Source organism: Odocoileus virginianus, chromosome 4 (assembly GCF_023699985.2).
Source record: "Odocoileus virginianus isolate 20LAN1187 ecotype Illinois chromosome 4, Ovbor_1.2, whole genome shotgun sequence".
NCBI lineage: Eukaryota > Metazoa > Chordata > Mammalia > Artiodactyla > Cervidae > Odocoileus > Odocoileus virginianus.
The window spans coordinates 16210846-16234451 of NC_069677.1; the positions used below are offsets into that span (position 1 = coordinate 16210846).

General features: G+C 35.4%; 1 protein-coding gene across 9 annotated transcripts in view; it reads right to left on the reverse strand.

Annotated features, from left to right (window-relative positions):
- The window catches only part of OPA1 (OPA1 mitochondrial dynamin like GTPase), a 98142-nt gene that overhangs the window by 13354 nt on the left and 61182 nt on the right, over positions 1-23606 (reverse strand). For all 9 annotated transcript variants that reach the window (XM_020882586.2, XM_020882587.2, XM_020882589.2 and 6 more), the window contains 7 exons: positions 22420-22572; positions 21044-21152; positions 20506-20585; positions 17107-17247; positions 15213-15329; positions 13324-13417; positions 12735-12845 (listed from right to left, as the gene is read on the reverse strand). In XM_020882586.2, the coding sequence (XP_020738245.2) occupies positions 12735-12845; positions 13324-13417; positions 15213-15329; positions 17107-17247; positions 20506-20585; positions 21044-21152; positions 22420-22572 (805 nt within the window). The remainder of the gene's footprint in view (positions 1-12734; positions 12846-13323; positions 13418-15212; positions 15330-17106; positions 17248-20505; positions 20586-21043; positions 21153-22419; positions 22573-23606) is intronic.

The following is a 23606-nucleotide window of genomic DNA, read 5'->3' on the forward strand; positions in this document are numbered from 1 at the left end:
AAATGAGAAAATTATTTTCATTTCTGCTCAATTCTCAGAAAACGCAAAGATACAAATATCTATACTTAAAGTCATTATTTTCAGCAATAGAAAAAAATCATAATTTCTATACAATTCATGATCATTTTTTAAAAAGTTAAGATTCTACCATAAGATTATAATCATCTCCTGTGAGTTACTTCATTCTGTATCCAGTACATAAAATATTCCATATTCATACAACTATCAACTAAAAATTATGATGAAAAAATATTTAGAAGTTATTTTATATGCTAACTCATTAACATATATTGATTTTTTTCTCAAAAACGTTTAAATAAATACAGTATTTCAAAGTAAATAATTTCTTTTCTTTCCCCACAGGAAAGCCTGAAAATCAATACAGTTTAACAACTATGATATAGGTAATTAATTGGGAAAGCTAAAAAAGCACTAGCCTTATGACCAGTAAAATATTCAGTCCCAAATAATTAAGAAAGCATACAAATAATTTATCATTTCTTTCTTTCCTATTTTCTTATTCTTAAAAGCGTATTTTATTCTGAATTTTGTTAGAAGAGACTGTTGAAACATTTTAAGAAAAGGAAACCACCCAGGCAGCTCTTAAAGAGACAGGACATCATTTATCACTTGCAAAGACAGATTTATAAGAAGAGGGCCCCTTCTGTTCCTTTAAGACTGCCAAACAGATGGGAAGTGAATGGACAGTCAATGGGACAAGAAAACACATGGGAGGTGCTGTTCTATGTATGTTCCCAGCATAAGAAAGAGGTCAAGATTGTAACTGCATGACTGGATCCTGGAAAGGGTCTTTCTTCAAGCTGTTACAAAGACAAATGCTGTTCCTCATACTGCTGTCAAACTGTTATAAATATTGGTTTGTCAAAAGACCTTCAGTTCTGAAGATTTAAAAGGGAGGAGTAACAGATGAATGAATCATGAGAATAATTCTTAAACAGCTCATTAATGTAATTTTAAAAGTAAAAGAAAATAATACAAGAAGGGAGAATGTAATTCTGATTTATGAACCAAACTAAAGATTGTAGAAAGTAAAGTATGGAATTAAAAATTACAGACTTTAATAAAGTTATGAATTAAGTGAGATGAAAAACAAAATTGAAATATAATTTTATCTCTTAATAAAACACTGCATTAGAACAAAGTATTATTAATTTTATCACAAGGAGAACTAATAGCATTCATATTTTTTTTTTTAGGCTGATTTCATAAGTTTTCAGTTATTTCTCACTGTAACCCTATAAAGAGGTATCATTACTGATATTGGTTTCATAAGTCAGAATGAGGCTCAAAGACACAAAAATAACTTCAGAATTAATTTCATGCATTCACTAACTTAGAAAATCGCCTTTAAATTATAATCATAATTTCTTCTACAGAAAAGGAATAATCGTAAAATTGAAAAAGCAATAAGCATGCATAGATTTATATGCCTGAGTTATCTTTTTCGAAGAATGAAATCATTACATGTCTTTAGGAAACAAACTTATTGTTCTAGAGTTAATGATTAGTTTAACTAGGAGAGCAGGGTCTGAAACCAACACATTGAAAAATAATATAAAAAAGGAAGCCAAACTATATGAACGTGGTTATATACAGTCACCCACTAGCACAATTCCAGACTAAAGATTAAAAGAATCCCAAAACAAATCTAAAAAGATACTATCTCTAATACATATTGTTAGTCCCAGCTTTGCCATAAAGATTTTTGTGCTTGGCTAAACCATTTTCCTCAATGAACATCAATTTTCCCATTTGAACAATGGGGATAATAACTTATAAGCCTTATATGCCTTTACAAGGCAAACCTAAGAAACTGTGTAAAGTGTAAAGCTCTGTACACATTTAAGGGGTATATACAGAGTTCCAAGCAGGATTTGAGTGGGATTCCAAAGTACCTAATGATGCAGCTACTCGAGAATACTTTCTTTTCCTAAAGCATTGCTTTCTTGACTGTCAGCAATCTCAGTGAGAATAAAGGTTACAAAGCTAAGAAGAGACTGGATGGTTTAAAGTGGAGGTAGCAGCCAAACATTCAAACCATTTCCTGTTTAAAAGAGAATCATGAACTGACCCAAGTTTTAAGAAGCGAATGCTTCAAGCATATTTGAAGGAAGGGGAGACATAGTGAAGGCACAAGTACGTATAGGAAGCGCCAGGGTCCTAAATACAGGTGGAGATTAACTTTAAAACAGTAATTTTTAGTACATGTTTTGTTACAAGATAGCCTCTGGAATACCTCATCTATTTAAAGTAATAAGCACCATAGTTTTTATTTTTACTAATGCTCCTTATTCCTCTCAATGAATCTTTTTGAAGTAAGTTTATATGAAGAAAAGGAAAAGAAATTTAGCCTACTGATAGATGAGAAACCAGAAATAGAGGCAATGACAACAAACTGAAGACTCAGAGTACAGGTGGAAGCTAATCCAAGATCTCTTCATGAAAAATGCGTTCCAGATGTATGACACAAGTTACAGCCCTAAGATCACATTAAAAACTTTATTAGAATACAGAGCTACAGTGGTTATTTCTGGGCAGTGGCAATAGCTTAAAAAGTTCTGCCATCTATATTTTCTAATTTTACAAAATGCATATGCACTAGTTTTGTGATTTAAAAAAAGATGAAAACAAAAACACCCAAAATTCTAACAGTTGTACTGGGTGAAAACAGGTACATATGACTCAGAACTGGCACCATGAAGTGGTGCCAATAAAAAGAGAGACTAAAAAAGACTTGAATTCCTTGACCCAGAAAAAAAGATCTAACTTAAAGCACTAAAACTAAAGTAATAGACTGAAAGAATTCTCTTAAGAGGAATCAAAATAGACCATTTCCATACACCAGCTAACGAAGAAGCAGACAAAATCTGTTCTTTAACAGGCTGCACAAGATTGAAAACTTCACTAGTTCAACAAGGTTTCAATTCATTCACAGATGACAGATCCATGAAGGAAATGAGAAGAATTCAATGTGAATTCCCCACCACAAAGGATGAAACATTGATGATCACTTATCATGCAGCCCCATGAAATGTCTCTTGGTGTCACAATCACCAAGAGGTTATTTGGGAAGATAATAGTCATTCTTAAGATTTATCATATCACAAACCAGCTTTATCATTTCTATGAACATGACAGTTAAGAATATGCAATTTCTAAGGTAATTCTGAATTGTGCTCATTTGGGCAAAGAAGCAGTTAAGGAATGTATAAAATGGTAAAGAAATTAAAATTCCTTTTGCTCTTAACGCCCTCCCCCCCCAAAAACTATTCTGAGAACCCTATTTCATAAAGATTACCAGTTCAGTATGCATCAATTTGTCCTTCAAGACAATTTTTTTAAAAAATTATTCATTTCTGCTTATTTTTTAATATACTGTTACACATGTCGATGGATTGTTTCACAGTTCGATTTAGCTTTCAGTGACTAGATTCCATTTTTCTATCCATCTCAGGATGGAGAGAATAGTACAAAAGACATAATTAAAAAATAAAACAAATCAAAGTTTAATCCCAAATATAAACAAATCATTTCATTCTAAACTCTCACTGAGGGAGTGGTAAGCAGTAACAAGGGGAAAACAGCCTAATTTCTAGTTTTAAATATGAGCACTGGCTTTTTAATACATATTAATATACACACAAACACATAACACAGTAACACATAAATTGAATCCACTTTAAAATGATAACCAAAATTCAATTCATACATTACTCAAGAGTCCTTTCCTATCTTTATTCTGACTTTTATCAGTTAAAAATGTGGCTTTTAAGCAAAATGAACATACTTGCTGGTAAAGCATTGAGTACCAGTAGCCTATACAAGATTTTAGAGAAGTAAATATCCTTTTAATCTTGTACCAATTTATCAATATCCTTCAATGTTGTCCTTAAAAGACAGACTTAGTGCATGAAAAATGTGCTTGATTCTAAAAGCTCCATTTTGACTCTAAATTTTTTCATGAATAGGAAAGCACACAATTTGGACTCATCGTGTGGAATCATGCCTGTAAATAACTACTTCTCTAACGCAAAGGACTCTCCCTGAGGATTCCTTTATTCTTTGTGTCAACTCACACACACACACTCTCTCTCTCTTTTTTGGGCTACAACACAAAGGCAGAGTCTACTTCATCTCTGCAGACTCAAGGTAAAAATAACTTTTCACTCTCTTTCTTAGCTGCTTTTCAATTTCATTTTACTAGGAGAAATATTTCACAAAGGCAGAATTTAAAGACTCAACCACTTTTACCCTGAGAAGATGCCTGAAAGACTTCAAACACTGATAACATAACACAGGAAGCAGTTATTTATTCTGCAGTGAAGAAAAAAATTCCAATCTTTCCATTTTTCAAATATATTCACATCTACTAACCATTCCAAAAAGTACTAAATATCAGAGAGAATAAAAATACTCCAATCGACTTAAGACTTCCTAATAAACACACACAAAAATGAAAATGCTTTGGTGAATTGGGTGGGCCAGTGATTAGGACATCACAGGTAACCAAGAAAGCAGGGGTTTTGTTAGGGATGAAAGCTAGATCATAAAATGTTAGCAAAGGAATGTGTGGATACAGAGCTGAATGCAGGAAATGTGAGCTGTTCCATAAGAGAAATGAGATGGCAGTTTCCTGGCAATACAGAGGAAAGCTTCCTTAGGATGAGAAAGTTTCCTTTTCCCTCTCTTGTAAGTTAAGAGAAGTGGGCTAATGAAGAGTCTGTATTAAAGCAACATGACTCAACATTCAGCAAACATATACAATGTATGATTTACAAAGTAAGGGGAATTTACGAAAGAAGCCTATCACTTGGGCAGAAGAGATCATACATAACAGACATGAAAAAAACTCTTAAATTGGCTATTTTGGTTGATCTACAGTTGTCTATAGTGGGAAGCCTGCCTTATGCTCCATTAAACAACACTGGCAGTACCTCGGTAAGGTTTCCAACCACTGAAGGAAGGTAGAAAAGCAGAGAGGAGGGAAACACTAGCTCAGGACCAAGAGATAATAATGACACAGAAGAAGGAACAGTGAGAGATAGTAGAAAAAGAGAGACAAAGGGAAAAAGACTGCTTAGAAATGTGCCAGAAGCCAGCAGAGATGAGAAACCAGTATTGAGGTTCTATAATTATTGGCCAAAACTCACAATGAAAGCATTTAGATATAAATGATGCCACAAGGATTGTCTAGGTACCTAGAATTCTACAACTCAATACTATCCTCTTATCCTTTAAATCAAATCCCTTCAAAATTAATTTTCTTTGGTCATGTTTACAGAAACAAAATGGACATGCTACTACAAATGATAGTTCAAATAACAAATTTTCAGTAGCCACATGATTTATCACACTCTACTAAAAGAAGATAAATGACCATTTCACCCCAGTTATAATTTGGCAGACTGTACTGCTGAAAACATGAAGAACTCTCTAGAACACTGGTGTGAGGGCATGGCATGAGTAGCTGCTGTGATGCATGGCAAGAATCACCTATGGAGACTTGGCAAAATACACATACCAGAGCCCTGGCTCTGGGAAAGGTAGTTTAAACATGACTTCCCTTTTCTACAGTGTTAAGTTTCAGATTCTGAGTAAAATCTTTCAAGGATAATTTTTAGTCTCACACTGCCGTGTGGCCGCTATTTTCATCCACAAAGGCCCTCAAAGATTCTGTAGGTATGGCAGAAGTTTAGGAATGTGGAGGAACCAATGAAAATTAAATTCAAGAGTTATCTATTTCTTTTTTCTAAATGAAGCACAACAAAATTATTCTTGCTGAAGCTTTTCTCATTTTGATATTTTCTGACTACTTTTTACCCAAGTTTTAACATGATGTGAAGAAATTTAACTCTTATAAATTAGAATTATATTTTAGAGATAATGAAGGTACTTCTTAAACTGGAACAGCTAAGGAGCATTTCTCTTCAAAACTTGCTTTTAAATGTAGCACTGGATCATTCTGCTGTTGCTCCCTTTTTATGTAATTTATAAAATTAAATTATAAAGCCACTAGTATACTAATCATGAATAATAAAGTTTTCATTTAAAAAATAATTTGTTACTATCTGATAGCTCAGAGAAAAAAAGAAATTTCCATCTGTCATCTATATTTCTAAGTTTTTAGCATCAAAACTGAATCTCCTGCACACTAAGATACAAAACTTGTATCTTGACTCCATTCTAATTATCAAGAGAAAGCACAGAAAGAAGGATAAGAGGAGACTGGGAAAGTGAGGAGATACAAAGACGAGCCCCACCAGCATTGTATACTCCCCAGAGAAACAAACTTTAGGATTGGAGAAACAATTGCTGGCTGTCTGGGAGATGCTCAGGCATCAAACAATAAAGAACAGTCAACAGAGGCAAGAGGCCGAGCACGCTGCTGCCACTGCTACTCTAATCCCCAGAGCTCTAGGAAAAAGGCCAGCTGTTGCCACCTCGCGTAGGGAGTCAGCAGAGCAAATTAACTACGGGCGAGGAAAGCTGCGGATATTGGAAAATTCCAATTTATCAGCCTCTTTAATCTATGCTGCTTTTAACATTAAGGGCATCAAAATTATCATTAAAATAAGCCTGTGCAATGGTAGCCCAAGTAAAAAGTTTATTACTGTGTTCATATTTCATTAGTAAATGAGATGTAAATATGAAATATTTGGCTTTGACTGAAGCATATCTTCTCTTCATGTAAAATACAAGAAATATAAAGAAATATACTGAAGCTTATTATAAAACATCTCAATACTCCCAGATAAGCTCAACAAAAAAGTTCAACTAAGAATAACAGCCATTATGCTCAAGTAAAGATTCTGTATCTGTTACAGTTGGATCTTAAGTCTCCAAGTACAAACACACCAGACTGAAAAGCTGTGTCTAGATTTTGGGCAACTTACATACAACTTACCTATGGCGGAATCTGATCAAGTACACTTAGAGACAGGTCTACAAGTCATATAAAGAAAATTAACTTCCTTCAATATGTTTACTGGTGGTGTTCACACTTTAGTGTTCTCCTACCCAGATTTTCTACCAAAGGTTTCACATTGTTTGAAAGTTTAAGCTGCAATGCTTTTGTACTACAGGAAGTACACAGGATGATAGTGATCATGATCATAACTAGTATGTACATCTTTCTGACCCACTCCGTAAGGCACACTGTCAAGTATGGAAGTTTCCAAATATACAAGACTGTTTCATATAATTATATAGTCTAATGCCTTGGGGGTTTTTTTGCTCCTCAAAAAAAAGAGTTCAGCACAGTAGTTAAGAAACCTGAGCTCAAATCTTGGCTTTACCACTATGTGGGTGTTTTTAGGACTCCATTTCTTTATTATATATAAGTGAGAAAAAATGACTGTACCTATGAGAATATGAAAATGCATTTTAAACATATAAGCTAGTATCTAGCATAGGAAACATATTTAAATAATAATTCATTTTCACAAGCAGAATCAAATTCTGATACAAAAATGAAAAGGAATTTATTTTAAAATAAGGAGAGGAAAATCTAAATGACTGTTAATATCCCTTTAATTATTGGGTATCAGTGATTCTTTGATTATGTTCACAGAGAATGAAAAGTATAACTCAGATTTTAGTGAATAAGAGCTGAAAAAGAAACCGAAGCTCTAAACTCCTCGCAACTGATATCAAGGTCCAAAAACTCACAATAATCTAGTCAACTATTGATACAATATTCATAGAGCAAACAACAGAAGAATCCCGTGCTGTACTGATGAAACGCAGTTTAGCAACACCACCAGCAGCTGTTACCAGTGCCCAGACATTCAGTTTCCGGGCTGGAGTCGAGAATAAACCCCGAAAAAAAAAAGTCTACGAGGAGTTAGCAATATTATTTTATATAATAACAATCACAAAATAGATCTTATAAATCAGATTATAGAAAAATTTTGAAATGAGCTATATAACATGCTTCTTTTTCCCTCTCCAAAGAAGGCGTTTTAAAATTGCAGTCTATTTCAATAAATAGATAGGACACACTATTAAAAATTATGCTGGGAATCCAAATGGATTTTATCTAAATTAATGTTGTACTTAAATATCTATAAAAAAGAAATCCTGAGAAAATATTCACTACAAAATCAAAAGCATTTCATCAATGTCATAGTGGATACTGGGTAGTTCTGAATATGAGTAGACATTGCAAAAAAGGGATTAAGGTGGAAAGATCAGTTACGTATTTTATTAAATTGTCCATGAGGTGACCCAATCTTTCAACATCTTCAGAGATGATGTTTTCAAAAGCCTCATTTTCTCTAAATTATTTTCATATGATCCCTGATCCTGTATCAGGATATATCCTTTTTTATCCTTTTCTCAGACTTAGGAAACAGTTTTAAGAATACCACAAAGAGCATAATTTTCCTGAATCATTTACTGTCATTATGCCTCATAAGCCCCAATTGCATTGTGTGTTAGCTACAAATAAGATTATTTCCCTAAATAATCTCAATCTAACAAACAAAGTTTAAAAATTGATAATGTTGACATATGACTACCATGTAACCCTCAGGTCCCCACCAACTGTCCCATTAACATCCTTCAGAGCAAAAAGATTCAGCTCAGCATCACATAAATTGTCTTTTGTTTTCCTGTTCTTGGTCTCCCTCAAGCTGGAACAATTCCTTAGCCTTTCCTTGTCACCCATGATCTTGATTCACTTAAGAGATTACAGCCAGCTATTTTGTAGACTGTGCTTTAACTTGGGTTTTTCTGATGTATCTTCATGATTGAATTTAAGTCATACATCTTTGGTAAGAAAATCACAGAAGTGACACTGGGTTCTTCTCACTGAATTCTCTAAGGTAGCACATAGTTCTGATCTGACCATTACTGATATTATTATTTTAACTGCTTGATTAAGGTGGTTATTATCAGTCTTTTTCAACATACAGTTACTCTTTTTTCCTTGCACCATCCTTTTTTACTTTGATGCCCAAATTGTCCTAGTGTTGGCTAGCAGGAGCCTCTGCATGTTGGCTTCTGTATCTTGTTGACATGTCCCTATCATCCTTCAACTACTTCCTTACTTTCTACATCCTCAAGATGCCCCAGGGTCCTCCTGACCTCTCCCTGTTCCACGATGGAATCCACTGTTTCTAGAGTCTGGGTTCCTTGTATGACTCCTCAACTGATGAGCCTCCTAAGACTAGAAGAGGCAAACTCTTCTTTCATCTTTCTAATTCTAGTTTTGTGGCTTCATTTCAATATTGAAAGTGGTACCTCTTCTTAAAATGAAAGAACATCACACTACTTTTTATGTAATCATCTTAAAGTATAATCAGTTGCTGAACCTCCAAAGTAAAGTGGTGAAATGATTTGAAAATGGGCAAGCTTAAGCCTGGCAAAATACATGATGCATCAAACTTGTACCAATTTCTATAATATTTCATCCTGTATCCATTTCAAATTGTAAAAAAAAACAAAAGCCCTATCTGCCTTCCTTTCTTTAAATTTCATTAACCAACTTAACATATTCTAATTAAATATGCTATACTAGGAACTCTGATCTGTGTAATACAGTAGTAACCATTAAACTTTGAAAGTTTTCTGGCTGAAAGTATCCATGACCATATTCCCAAGTGTTAGACTGAAGATAAACAGTAAGGAAAAAGTACTCTCAAGATTCTTTTTCAACTAATGGACAAAGTCATGTCTCATCTCCTTTAGTGTGACTGATGAGGCTGAGTCACTGGTCAAACACTTGCTTCCAAGGACATTATTTGGTACATAAACATTATGATAATTATATATTTATACACACACACAAAAGTGGTAAGTCATTTCAAGGGAGTCATATGAATACTTTTTCAGGAAAAACAGCAGGAAAACATAATAATTGGCTTGACAGTACACAAATTTGTGTTAGCAATACACTTTCTTTAAATAATCAAATTGGGAGTGAAAAGTGATGGGGTTACATAAGAGTCTATTAAAGGGACTTCCCTGGTGGTCCAGTGGCTAAGACTCCAAGCTCCCAATGCAGGGGCCTAGGTTACACTGGTCAGGTAACTAGATCCCACACACGCCAACTAAAAGTTTGCACGCCCCAACTAAAGAGCCCACGTGCTGCAACTACGACACAGCACAGCCAAGTAAATAAATATTTTTTAAAAAGAAGACTATTCTAAAACTTGAGAAAAGACACATTTTCTAATCACTTAAGAATGCATATTCAGGTAAAACACATGGAAGTACTTCACTGTCTGATAACTATTTCTTGAGAGACACAAAAGAAACAGATCTGTATACATTGTGAAACTGATACATCTCTTCCTGAACAGTACTAATTCAGCATAAAATTATGAACCAGGAACTTACAAATCTTTTTTGAAACAATTTCCCTAACAATCCTATAAAAAAAAAGTACTACTGTAGTACCACTCTTTCAAAGGAAGCTAAGGTTGTGGGAGATAGCCTGCCTAAGAAGGGGGAGACAGAGGATGAGATGGTTGGATGGCATCACCGACTCAATGGACATGAGTTTGAGCAAACTCCGGGAGATAGTAAAGGACAGGGAAGCCTGGCTTGCTGTAGTCCATAGGGTTGCAAAGAGTCAGAATACCACTGAGCAACTGAACAATGACAACAAAGCACATGGTAGTTCAGATTTAAGTACAGACCTGTGAGTTAGCACAAACTTAACTATTCTGCCGAAGTGGCATGAAAAACTGGAAGAAGAACAACAGGAGATGGAAACAAAAGTTAAAGTGAGATATGTATCAAAGAAAGATTACCTAAAGAAAAGAAGGAAAAGGCAAGGAGAAAGAAAGAAGCAGCTGAGGTAAGCTGGGAGGAGAGAGGAGAGGACAAACAGTGGAGGACACACTGCTCCGGCACAGGGAGGAGACCGGAAAACTGCCGGGTTTTTCTTGGATGTTCTGGGGACTGTGTTGTAGTGCTACACATCAGCTCAGAAACTGTTTTCAGATTTGAGTAAATGCTTTCTGTTGAGCATGTGCTATCTTCTGGACATCAGAAAATTCATAGATAGCAAAGCTAAGTATACATTGAAAGGAAAAACTACTGTTTCATGAAGCTGAAATAAGGGAAACTTGTTACAAGGTTAATACAAACAGAAGCACTGATCACTAGTATTTTTATTTAATAATATAAATCTTTCACCGATTTCCTTGGATTCAGAAGTATCTAAGTAAATCTTAACATGAAATCCAAACAGCTTAAAGTGAGGAATTCACTAGCACCCAGGAAAGAACCTCGACCCCTATGCCCTAAAAACAAAGTGACAAAATGATGAGTAAGGCTCAGCGAGGTTGGGGGCTGAGGGTAGGGAGCCATATCGTCCTGGTGTATGTGTTAAAGCCAGTACAAGCTTAAGAGGGTATTCATGTGGGGGTGTGGTGACCTACCCAGTAGTGAGGAAAGGATTCGTGGAGGAGGGTAGGCAGGCAGTGCAAAGTGCCAAAGCACAGGCAGACAAAAATGGTATCTCTACAAAAGCATGTTCGGGATTCAGGTGAGGAAGAGTCCTTGTGTAGCTGGATAGGGAGCAGGAAGAACGAGGAGAGACAGTGTCAGAGCATGACATCAGTAAAAAGGACTCCATGAGGAAGGGCATCCTGGCACAGAATGTCACAGCCGAGATGAGGTGGAAAGGGTATTAACACAGGAGGAGGAACTGTGGTGATGGCCTGGAGTCAGGTGAGGAGAACCTGAGCTGGGTGAGGACATTTAAGCAATGAAGGGGACAGTGCCAAGTTTAGTTACATGTAAGAGGACCGATGAAAATAAATATATTAAGGACACTAAGAGCCAGAATTCTGTCAGAAAAAGGAATTATAAATATAGAAAAGGGGAGATTTCTCTGGGTGGTCCAGTGGTTAAGAATCTGCCTTCCAAGGCAAGGGATGGGGGTTTGTTCCCCGGTTGGGGAACTAAGATCTCACATGCCGTGGGACAACTAAGTCTTCATGGCACAACTGCTGAGCCTGCAAACCAGAGCAAAAGGTCCTGCATGCCCGTGTGCCACAACTAAGACCTGATGCGGCCAAATAAATAAATATTTTAAACAAAAATACAGAAAAAGAGAAAATTAGAATGAGCTCAGTATTATTAGATTAAAATCGAAAGTACTGGTGTCAACTGATGGTTTTCAATATAGACACATGATTAGAAATAGATATAAATGTGTGTATATGTGCACACAGACACATATGCATATTTGTTCCCTTGCTCCCCTGAGCGCGTCTGGGAACAGTGATATTTCAGCAACAATAAATGTATCTAGTTCCCAGCTCTTGATTTCTAAAGGCTGTGCTGTGCTTAGTCGCTCAGTTGTGTCCGGCTCTTTGTGATTTCTAAATATCATTCTACAAAAAAGGGAAGCTGGGTCAGGGAAAACAAAAGATGCATATGGAGTATCTTGTGATATGGAAGGACAACATAAGGACAACAGGTGAAACTTGAATGGAGTCTAAATATCAGATGTAGTAATTTATCCTTGCTGTTAAAATCTTGATTTTGATGGTTGCTAGGAGAAAATCCTTGTTTCTAAAAAACACACATTAAAATATTTGGAACTGATGGAACATTAAGACAGCAACTTTCAAACAGTTCAAGGAAAAAAAGCTTTTTGCATATACTCTTCTGTAAGTTTAAAATGAAATGGAGAAATAAATGGACATGCGGAAGGTGAAAAGGCATTGAGATGGAGGGCAGGCAGGATTACTTACTGAGGTCTTCGGCCAGTTGAACTCGTTTGCCAGTAAGCAATTTTACCTTCTTCTCACTGTCTTCAGCAAAATCTTCCAATACCTCTTTAACATTTTTCTCTAATCGCCTGACTGTTTAAAGCAAATAAGGAACACAAGAAGCACCATTTTTACGAACGTACAAGAATGACAAAGTCAACAATATATATGGAGAGCAAGTTCTTATTTTTCTCATCATGGTAAATCTATTAAGTTCAGACTTCTCAGTTATAGGGAGAATCTCTACCTGATATACATTACTTTATATATTCTCAGAGACAGTCTTCTTCTTAAGCCCTAATACTTTCACGGAAGTACAGATTTCCCCAAATCCTAAGTGATGCCTAGCACACCTTTAATAACAGAGTTTTTGGGTAATAAAGACTCCTGGTATGTTTATTTTCCATATTTCTCAATTATGATTTTATTTTCATTAATATTTTAAAGGTAAATTATTTTTGATTTTTTAATAAATCTAATTTTCAGGAAGTATTTGGGCATCCTTCTATTTAAAATGAACATTACGGTTATTTTTGATGTCAAATTAGAAAGCAGTGCCTCTGTGGCTTACCTTCAGTGTTTGTAAGTTGCTGTCTTAAAGTATTTGCGGTGATAGCAAGCATACGCTGTATTCGCCAAAACAGGACAACATCATTGCATTCCAACTGAAATATGAGGTGATTAAGATTACCAGATGCAATTTAAAAATGAAACCACAATCATGAACCCATACAACTACTAAAGTCAGCACCTACATCTTATGATTCAATAAAAATATTCGGATTTTACCTAATATACATATTCCTCTTATAGAGAGAACCTAGTGATTTTTTTCTGTATAGGATCCATGAAGTTCTGCATGATTTGGGTTTTATCTGCTGCACAGCTAAAAGTTTTGATTTCAATGACAAAGCCAAGTAAACTTGGGAGGTAGAGCATTTCGTTACATTCTATACAAACAGAAGTCCACAAAATACATCCTTAATTAGCATTTAGTTTCAACTAACAATCACAGTACCTTAAATATGTCCTCAGGCTAACCTCTTTTCTTTGAATGTGCACACAAGCCATTTTTGAAATTCACTTGCATATGAAAATAAATTAGTGATATTTTAAAAAAGAAGCTTATCCTCTGGGTGAGGAGTAAAAGAGGGATAGGGATTAAGAAGTACAAACAACTATGTATAAAATAAACAAACTACAAGAATATATTGTACAGCACAGGGAAACATAGCATAACAACTTTAAACGGAACATAATCTATAAAAATATTGAATCCCTATACTGTGTACCTGAAACTAATATAATCTTGTAAAATAAACTATACTTCTAAAAAAATCTAGCATGCTGCTTCTCAAAAGAGGAAGAAATAAAGCTTATTCTACACAGAGAGGTCTTTCCAATAATTGTGGGTTAGTTGCATGTGTGCTCAGTTGCTCAGCTGTATCTTGACTCTTTGCGGCCCCATGGACTGTAGCCCGCCAACCTCCTGTCCATGGATTTTCCAGGCAAGAAAACTGGAGTGGGTTGTCATTTCCTCCTCTAGGGGATATTCCCAATGCAGGGATTGAACCCGCGTCTCCTATGTCTCCTTCATTGTAGGCAGATTCTGTATCCACTAAGCCACTGGGGAAGCCACATTCCAACAATTAAAATGATGCAAAAAAAACTTGTCAATTTTTACATTGTCACATTTAAACAAAAATTTTCTTTTAAGCTGCTCAAAAGAAAAGCATTTTATGGATCTCAAATAGGACTGCTGATTAACAGAGCTCTTTCAGTATACTTTGAAAAGCATTTATTTCTGCTTGCACGAAAATTCTCAAATGCATTAGTCTACTGCCACCTAGGGGTTTTCCTAGGTCTATGGAGTCACAGTCAGATAACTGAACAACTAACACGCTCACTGCCACCTAGGGGTTACTCTGTAAAATGTGACATTAAACTGCAATTGTCCATTTTAAGAACTTTATACAGTTCTTTAAAGAATTAGTTAAAGCAAAATTTTCATGAAGAAATTGATGCTTTTGAACTGTGGTGTTGGAGAAGACTCTTGAGAGTTGCTTGGACTGCAAGGAGATCCAACCAGTCCATCCTAAAGGAGATCAGTCCTGGGTGTTCATTGGAAGGACTGATGTTGAAGCTGAAACTTCCAATACTCTGGCCACCTGATGTGAAGAGCTGACTCATCTGAAATGACCCTGATGCTGGGGAAGATTGAGGGCAGGAGCAGAAGGGGACGACAGAGGATGAGATGGCTGGATGGCATCACCGACTCAATGGACATGGGTTTGGGTGGACTCTGGGAGTTGCTGATGGACAGGGAGGCCTGGTGTGCTACAGTTCACAGGGGTCGCAAAGAGTCAGACATGACTGAGCGGCTGAACTGAACAAGGTTACTTCTAAGCACTTAAACAACTATCACTAAAAAACATTTCTCCTTGCTTTTGGAAACCTTACCTCAGAATCAACAAAATGCCTCTGGTAGTAATAGAAGCCTCTTCGACAAAGGTTACAATGGTTTAGAGCTGTTTTTAAGAAATGTCTTCTATAAACTTGGTGCCAAGTATCCTTAATCTGAAATAAAAACAAAGAAAACCAAGACCAAAAAGTTACTGCATACTCTCCAGGTTGATCAAACACATTTTGAAAAGTCACATACAAAGTTTATTTATAAAAAATTTAAAAAAAAAATGAAAAACAACAGCAATGTTGTTATTCTGTCAACTGTTTATATCCATTAAAAAATGTTTCAAGATAAAGATTAGATTACTACTAATCTGACTCGTTAACAGTCTTTGTACTTCAAAATTTGTACTGTTTTTAACAAGCATTATTATTAATAATCTAGTAGAGTAGACAGGGTGGGGATTATCTTCCCCTAGCTAGAATTAAGGTGTCTGAGGCAAATGAGGTTGTGAGCATTGACTGAGGTCAGGGCTAGACTAGGAAGCTGGTCTCAGACCATGTCCATCAACCCAACAAGATTTCCTTTCTCATTATTAAATTTCACTGTTACCTCAGCAATATGGTCCCCATCATTTTATTACTACATAGTCTGTCAGAGTGTTCAAGGTTCTCTCACACCACTGTCTTCTACTGAGCATGACAATAATGTGGAGAAAGTAAACAAGCCTAATCAACATCATGTGGCAGTTGAGAAGGGGCTGAGAGAGTTTATACCAACTGTTACAGGCAGTATTACCAGCCAACGGAACGGAAATGCACCAGAACTCACATCTCCTGACATCCAGCCCATCTAGATTACAGTACTCTGTTCAGTGAACATACGTTCTCTTGGGGAGAAAACTGGCATTTTCTTACTCACAGAAAGTAATTAAGACATATAGCCAATGCACATCCTAAGATATGGACAAAGTCCCTCCTATTTGTAAAGTTCAAAAGTATCCAACCAAACACAATTTATTGTTAGTGAGAGCGAGGACTAATGTGGATAAATTAAATCTGTATTCAACTAATAACTGCATGTAATCAATTGCTTTAACTTCATTTTCAATTTACAAACAATGAGATATATAACAGCTTTATCTGTTTCTTTTCATCAGTTTTCTTTTATTGTTCTGATCTCTGGTGAATTTTTTAAATAAGTATACTCTTTTCTCAAGTGCAGAAACATAAATAGCAAATACTCTTTAAAAGAATTTATATATGGCTCTGAAATTTCTTAAATGATTGTTTTACCCACTAGAATTACTTTTCTAAATGGAATTCACTTAAGCTAATATTAAAATGAAGTTGATTCTTTACACCCTAACTAGGGAACATAGATCCAGAAACACAATTGCTTTTTAAAGACTTTCTCCAAATAAGCATCATGAAATAAGCAAAAAAGTACTTTAAACTATAATTATATAGCCTCATATTTATTTATAAAGAGCAAAGAGATAGAACTCAAAGGCATTATCCAATTTACTCATACACATTAAGTATGATTAAGATACATCTGACTGAAAAAAAATACATATAAATGAACTATATTTAAGCAAAAATTTTATTTTGTAATCTGAGCCAGTGTAATGTGGTACAGAGATCTGAATGTGTTTCATCCCCTTTTGCCAGAACTAACTGCTAAATTTGCCCAGATACTTCCCTTTTCTAGGTCTCAGGTTCCCCATTTACAAACTAAAGCATTACACTTAACAATACTGAGAATAAAATTTCAAATTTTTTCCACACTCAAAATCACTGAGTTCTTTCTGTCAGCAAAAGTACCCATGATCAAAATCAAATTAAGTACTTAAGTATCTAGGTAATATATTCGAAGTAATAACATTTTACTACAAGAAACAAAGACTCAGGAAGCAAACTCATGCTTTTCAGAAACATTCATTACCAAGCTTGGGTCTACTTCTACTCCTCGTGATTCAAGGTTCTTTCGGACTGTAGTTATCTCATCACTCGCAAGGTAAGCTGGGTGCTCCTCATTACACTTCAGCATCTTCTCCAGCTCATTCTTGGTTTCATTGTGAACACACTTTGAAATGTTTAAAAGAGGACTGTGTTTAGATAGTTCATGATTTGGCATAATTATAAAAACAGAGTTCCATTTTTAATAAACATATTACTTCGGCACGACTGGTGTCACACGCCCAATTACAGCAAACAAGGAAGAACAGAACAGCACGGTTTGTGAATGCAAAACAACCTGGACATACGAAGGGCCACAGGGCTAAGGGGATTAGCCCTATTTGCTGTATTTTACTTTGGCTGAAATGTTTTGCTGTCCAAATTAGAGAACCAGACACCTTACTATGCACTTCCTTTCTTGACCTTAGGGTATAAGTTCAATCTAGGAAAAAGCACCCTGTATACATGGGAAGAAATAATGTTCTATGAATGCCTTAAATCTAAAAACTGGATGACTATAAGGCTCTGTGCCTGTTCACATAGTCCTTTTCTGATAAATTAAATATGAAATTAATATTTAAGTCTTTTCATTAAAAATCATTATTAGACTGCTTCTGTGAGGTATCTATCATTCTTAAATTCACTTCCAGTCTCTTAACAATTATATTGCTTATAATCTCTTCACCAAATGAGAAAAACACACACACTAGTGATAACTTTGAAAGCAAAACTAGAATATGGTGTCAAAGTAAATTTATATTTTCAGTTTTCCATCCTTTCCAAATTACATGGTACACGAAACTAGCTTCAAATTCACTGAATTACAGGAAACAAGTTACTGCCATAGCACTTTGCCCATAAGAATAACACTTAAACACAAAGAAATGGCTTGTAAATGAAACTACTAAATAATATTCTCTGAAAACATGATACATTAAAAGACATTTAATAAAGAGAAATTTCACTGCTTTCTTAAACTTCTGCTATCTGGTCCGAGAGAGGAAGGAAATCTCTAATCATGACATCCTCCCACTCTTCCTGCACTGTTTCACTTCCATTTGTCCACCTGTCCCCATCATACTGGGTGTCCAGGAGGCTACTACTCGCCCATGTATCCTGACCAATTTTCCATTAGTTTAGCTCAAAGTGAGAATGCTTCAAAGGAATGGATTCCCCCCTCCCCCCACCCCCGATTAAGGAAAAGTAACAATACAAAAGCAAAAAATAATTTTTAGAACATGGATTTCTCCTTTTCAACACAGGACAATCTTGTTTCTTTTCCTAAGTCCTGCCAATTCAGAAAGAAATGAAACTGTTACAGAGCTATCTAAATCTGCCAATTCAAAAAGAAATGAGACTGTTACAGAGCTATCTAAATTTGCAGCATGAGACTTTAGGAATATTCTCAATCTCTTCTAGAATCAGTTTCTCACTAAAGCCTCCAGGTATGAAGCCTCCAGTGGTTTTCACCTGGGAGTGGGAGGGTTAGAGAGACTAGAGAAGGAGAACTTAATTCGGTGGGTCTGACATGAAGCTATGTACTGAAAGAGAAAACAAAACATACATATACAAACACCTCCCCTGTGATTCTCCTGTCACTCCCCTCTCCAAACTATGGCCTCCACTCATCTATGGATCTTATGCACGCTGCCCTGAAACCCTAAAAGAAAGTTTCCTCTATAGATCCTTGCTTTGACCTTAAAACTTCTGGGTTGGCCAAAAGGTTTGTTCAGGTTTTTCCTGTTGTTGTTTTTTATGGAAAAAACCTGAACGAACTTTTTGGTCAGTCCAGTAATTCCCCTGCTTCTCTTTTAAGGGATTCCCTGTAAGTTCAAGTTCCTGAGAAAGTAACATACAACCAGGAACCATTCCTCTCTGAGAATGTTTGGCTAAAGCATGTTTACAACTAGTTGCTGAAGTAAGTTCTGCCATCATTGGTTGTTCTAGACCTAATTAAGCCTAACTAAGCCTTAAGGGTCAGACACCATTTTCCTTGGAGTTTATCTGCCTTACACCAGTTCTTTCTAATCAATGTTTCTTCCTGTCTCAAAGTCAGAAATCTCCGATAGATAGCCCTAAAATTCTTTTTTGAAGACTGCCTCCCCGAAGCCCATGTGGACAGCAGAGGTAACTGATGTACTCTGAACACAGGCAAGTGAGTGAAGTTGCTCAGTCGTGTTCATCTCTTCGCAACCCCATGGACTGTAGCCAGCCAGGCTCCTCCATCTATGGGATATTCCAGGCAAGAATACTGGAGTGGGTTGCCATTTCCTTCTTCAGGGGAACACAGGCAAGACCCAACCGTAATTCTGTCAACTTCATCAGCTTCTCTTCAGTCTCTTCATGACTCATTTTCCCAAAAAAATCAAATTAGAAAGAAAAAGAAAGGAGGAAGACTATCCCTTCACTATTTTAAGACAACTGGGACTCAAGATAGTCAGCTTATGAAACAAGAAATGCCTAAAACCAGAAAAAATAATAGGATGCTGATCATATAATTAATATATATATATAATTCTTTTAAAAATGAAAATAAAAAATAAAGAAAAAAAATATAAGTGATATATCATTTGGTAACCTTTCATTCTCCTTATCTGCTCTTTCAGTATTTCCACATTTGATGGTCTCATTTTGCTAATTATATGGATTCAAGAAAGGAAGAAAGGAAATGAATTGTATGCCACCTCTTTTTCTTATCCATTACTTTCTTCATCTATGTATTTTGATTCTATATTCTATTTACAATCTTTATTTAAGGAATTAACATAAGAGATCGTGGTGTAAGACTCAATGCTAATAGGAAAAGAAATCATAAAAAGGAAGGAACAAAAATGGGTAGAGAGAGGATTTTATTGACTACACATTTTCCTTCTATTTATTCACTTATAAAGTTACTTATGTTTGCCTTACCATTTTGTTAAAGTGCTAATTAAATGTTTATAAAATGAATGAATTATATAATTCTACTTCCTGTCTGAATTTTTAAACTTATAAGCACAGGAGCAAAAAATGCAAAAGAATAACTTGAATAGACAACTAACAGAAAATTTAAGTGATAACCAAATAAAAGTTATCATATCTTTTATTCTAATCACATTTATTCTACATCCTCTGAAATTTTTATCGTTTTATTCTTCTGTTTAAACTTCAGTCTTTATTTTACCTCAAACAGGCACTTCAAATGAACAAAATAATCAATCACTCTTTTTAATAACACAGCTACCTCACTTTTTAAAAAATTTTCTTTTATAGTTTATTCTACAGATTTATTATATTTTAGAAAGGCTGATATAAAATATTTGAAATTATTAAGTTTGGTCTAGAGGCATTCAGAAATTATATTTTAATGCCTGAATTAAAATGCTAAAGATTTGTTTGTTTTTACCTGTTCTTGAGTTCGATTCTTCCAGTATAACCACCTCTTTTTCCAATCTGGACCTACCATATTTTCAATTGCATTTTCAGCTAGAAAAATTAAAAAAAAATTTATCACTTACCAGGCACATAAAATATAACTATATTGCCTTCTTAACTACTTCAAAACACTGTGTCAATAAAGTCAGTTGAAATAAAGAAAAACTTATATGATTGATATGGTGCATATAGAAGCTAAAGAATTTAATTTTATATGTTTAGAATCTATGAAAACTATAATCGCTTATGACGTTTCCATAAGTATAGCAGCAAATACTAAAATAGTCTGAATTACAGCTTTTAAGAATATAATTACACATAAACATGTGTCCAATTTAACATTTTAGTAGTTACAAGCAGTTGACTGAAAAACTGCACAAATAATATTCAACTAGAGTAGCACTGACAAAGAACTTGCGATGTTAACGCTTTTTTAACCAATGTTCACTAAAGTTAGATGACTTTCCACTGAGAATACTAAGAACTTAATAATCCACATTCCTACTTACTATCCTTGAGACGAGCCTGAAGAGCCTCTTCCATAAAATAAATAGCTGCATCCCATTGCTGTTTATCAGATATGGATCGATCTTCTAAAGCATTGTGTTGAATAACCCTCTGAAATAACAAAGAAAAACAACCACTTTGATTTATGTCTTGTCATCTTAGTAACTTTTTTCTAACCAACAGCTCAGCAAATATCCAAGCTAAGAGATGTATCTACAATAACATAAAAGTATGTCCCTCCCATGCAAATGCAGAGGGTCCCATTATCTGCTTGCGTCAGCGTCCTGTATACTTCAAGTTACACCCTAGAATCCTGGTACTCAGGAGCTAATGGTTCAGATTGTATCTACTGCTTCTTTTGCTGTATGACCTACACGTCAGCATTTTCAAAAAAAAAGGAAAAGAAGAAAAAAAGCAATAAACATTATCTCACTGTTAACAGCAATGGAAAATGTAATGGAAGGAGGCTTAAAAGGCCTACACAATCCTAAGTAAATGTGAACTACTTATAAAACATTAGTTTTCAAATCTTACACTTTTTAAATTAATGAATGAATGAAAATGGCACCATTCTCTCTCAGAAAACCAATCTTAGTAAGATGCTTAACAAGAATGTATATGGCTTTCAAACATGAAGACAAACATTTCTTAAAAAAAAAAACCCACCTTGTAATTAGGATTAGCCCATAGTGAGATATGCATTTCCGAAAACAGAGCAATCTTACCAACAGTTCCTCTCATAACTCAGCAGAACCCATGCTTAATGAGGGTTTGACTATGGTGATGAGAACATTCTACATAACAAAAAATTTATCAGGTGATGAAGGTCAGGAGCCAGGCCTTTCTTTATAACCAAGACAGAGAGGGAGCGTGTATCCCAGCTTTGCAAGTGACAATAATAGATATGCTTAAGATTGAAATAAAATAAAGTTTATAAAATACATAGCCGAGCTTCTGGTACCATGTAAGCATCCAACATATTATGATTTTAGGAGTCGTTAAACATTTTGACTCAGTTCCATTGAAAACCAATGCATCTAATTCCTTTTGTTATCACTGAGGGTAAAATGAGAAGCATCTATAGCTCAGGCCCATGCAAATTTTGTGGAAGTTTACAGAAACCTGTTTACTGTAAGGTTTGATTTTTTTTTTTTTTCTGAAATGATAGCCAAGGAAGAAAGAGCAGAGGGTGATTTTAGAAGGGCAGAGAAACGTCAAAAGGCTGGTTGCATTCTATAAATCTATTTCTTCCCTTCATTATTTTCAGTATTTTCAACGCAGAACCTAAACTCATAAAAATAGTCTCCTATAAAAGAATATCAATTTGAGAAATCACACAAAAATAGGAGACTGGCATCCTAATACACAAATGACATACCAAGCTGTCCTCTGCAAAGTCATTCCACTTGTGACGTTTAATACTTTCTTCCTTAACAGCCTCTTTGAGTTTATCAAATATGTCATCATGTTCTTTTCCTTTTGGTTCTGTCATGAAGCGGGAAAATTCTTCTTGTAAGGTCTCCCAAGCTACCTAGAATGATTTAAAAGAAAAAAGCTGTATTTATATTCATACTTTCATTTACTGTGTAACAGGAACAATAAACACATGAATATAAGCCAAGTAGCTGTGATAAATCAGTGTATCAGAAATTACATTATGAAATCACATTTTTAAAAAAAGATAGCAAATACAAACTCTACCCTAAAGACCTCATACTAGTAGCTGGTGGGATAGATCTGGCCTACTGACATGTTTTGTTACAACACATATATGGCCTCCTAAATTTAAAAAAGATTGGTAACCAACATTTAAAAACTGAGAGACTTCATATAAAATCTGTTCCCAGTCTCACTTGAACTGTCTAGCAACACTGGGCCCACGTTCTACACACCTCTGCCCACTGGAGCAGAGAAAGCATGCAGCCCCCATCCGCCACCAGACTCAGTTCACTTACTTATTATTTACTTCACTCTGTACAACATCTGAGTTTGCCTGCCTCTTTCATACTGTAAAAAGTTTTAAATTTTTTAATGTTTTAGTCTTTTTCACATCTTTGCCCTTATGCAAACATATGAAGCAATGTGTCAACACTTTCAAACAAAGGTGAGTACTATTGAGTTTTGTACTACTACCAATTCCCAATGATCTGAACAGTGAAACGAGAGAACAGTGTCAAAAGCAATTAAGAACTAAACCTACTTAGGACCGCGTGGGCTAGCTACTGTTGTACTTAATGTTCTGCCTTCTTCATTTTAGACATGAAGAAATTATGGCATAAAGAAGGTGACTGTCCAAGAATACAGAGTGAGGTATTAAAATCTGTTTCCTGACCTTCAGCAGGTTCATGTCTTCCTACCACACCTAGGTGTGAAGGGAGAAAGTAGCAAAAGAGAGAGTCACTTGCCATTTTTATGACTGCTTCCACTGCTTGAACCTTAGGATATGAAAATACGCTATCATGGGACATGGCCCATGTCAGGGCCAGTTGTGAGAAGAGGTGGCAGCAGCTCTCTAATTACTTTAGGGGGAAATGTGTTGAGACCAGGGATCAGGAACACCTGAAG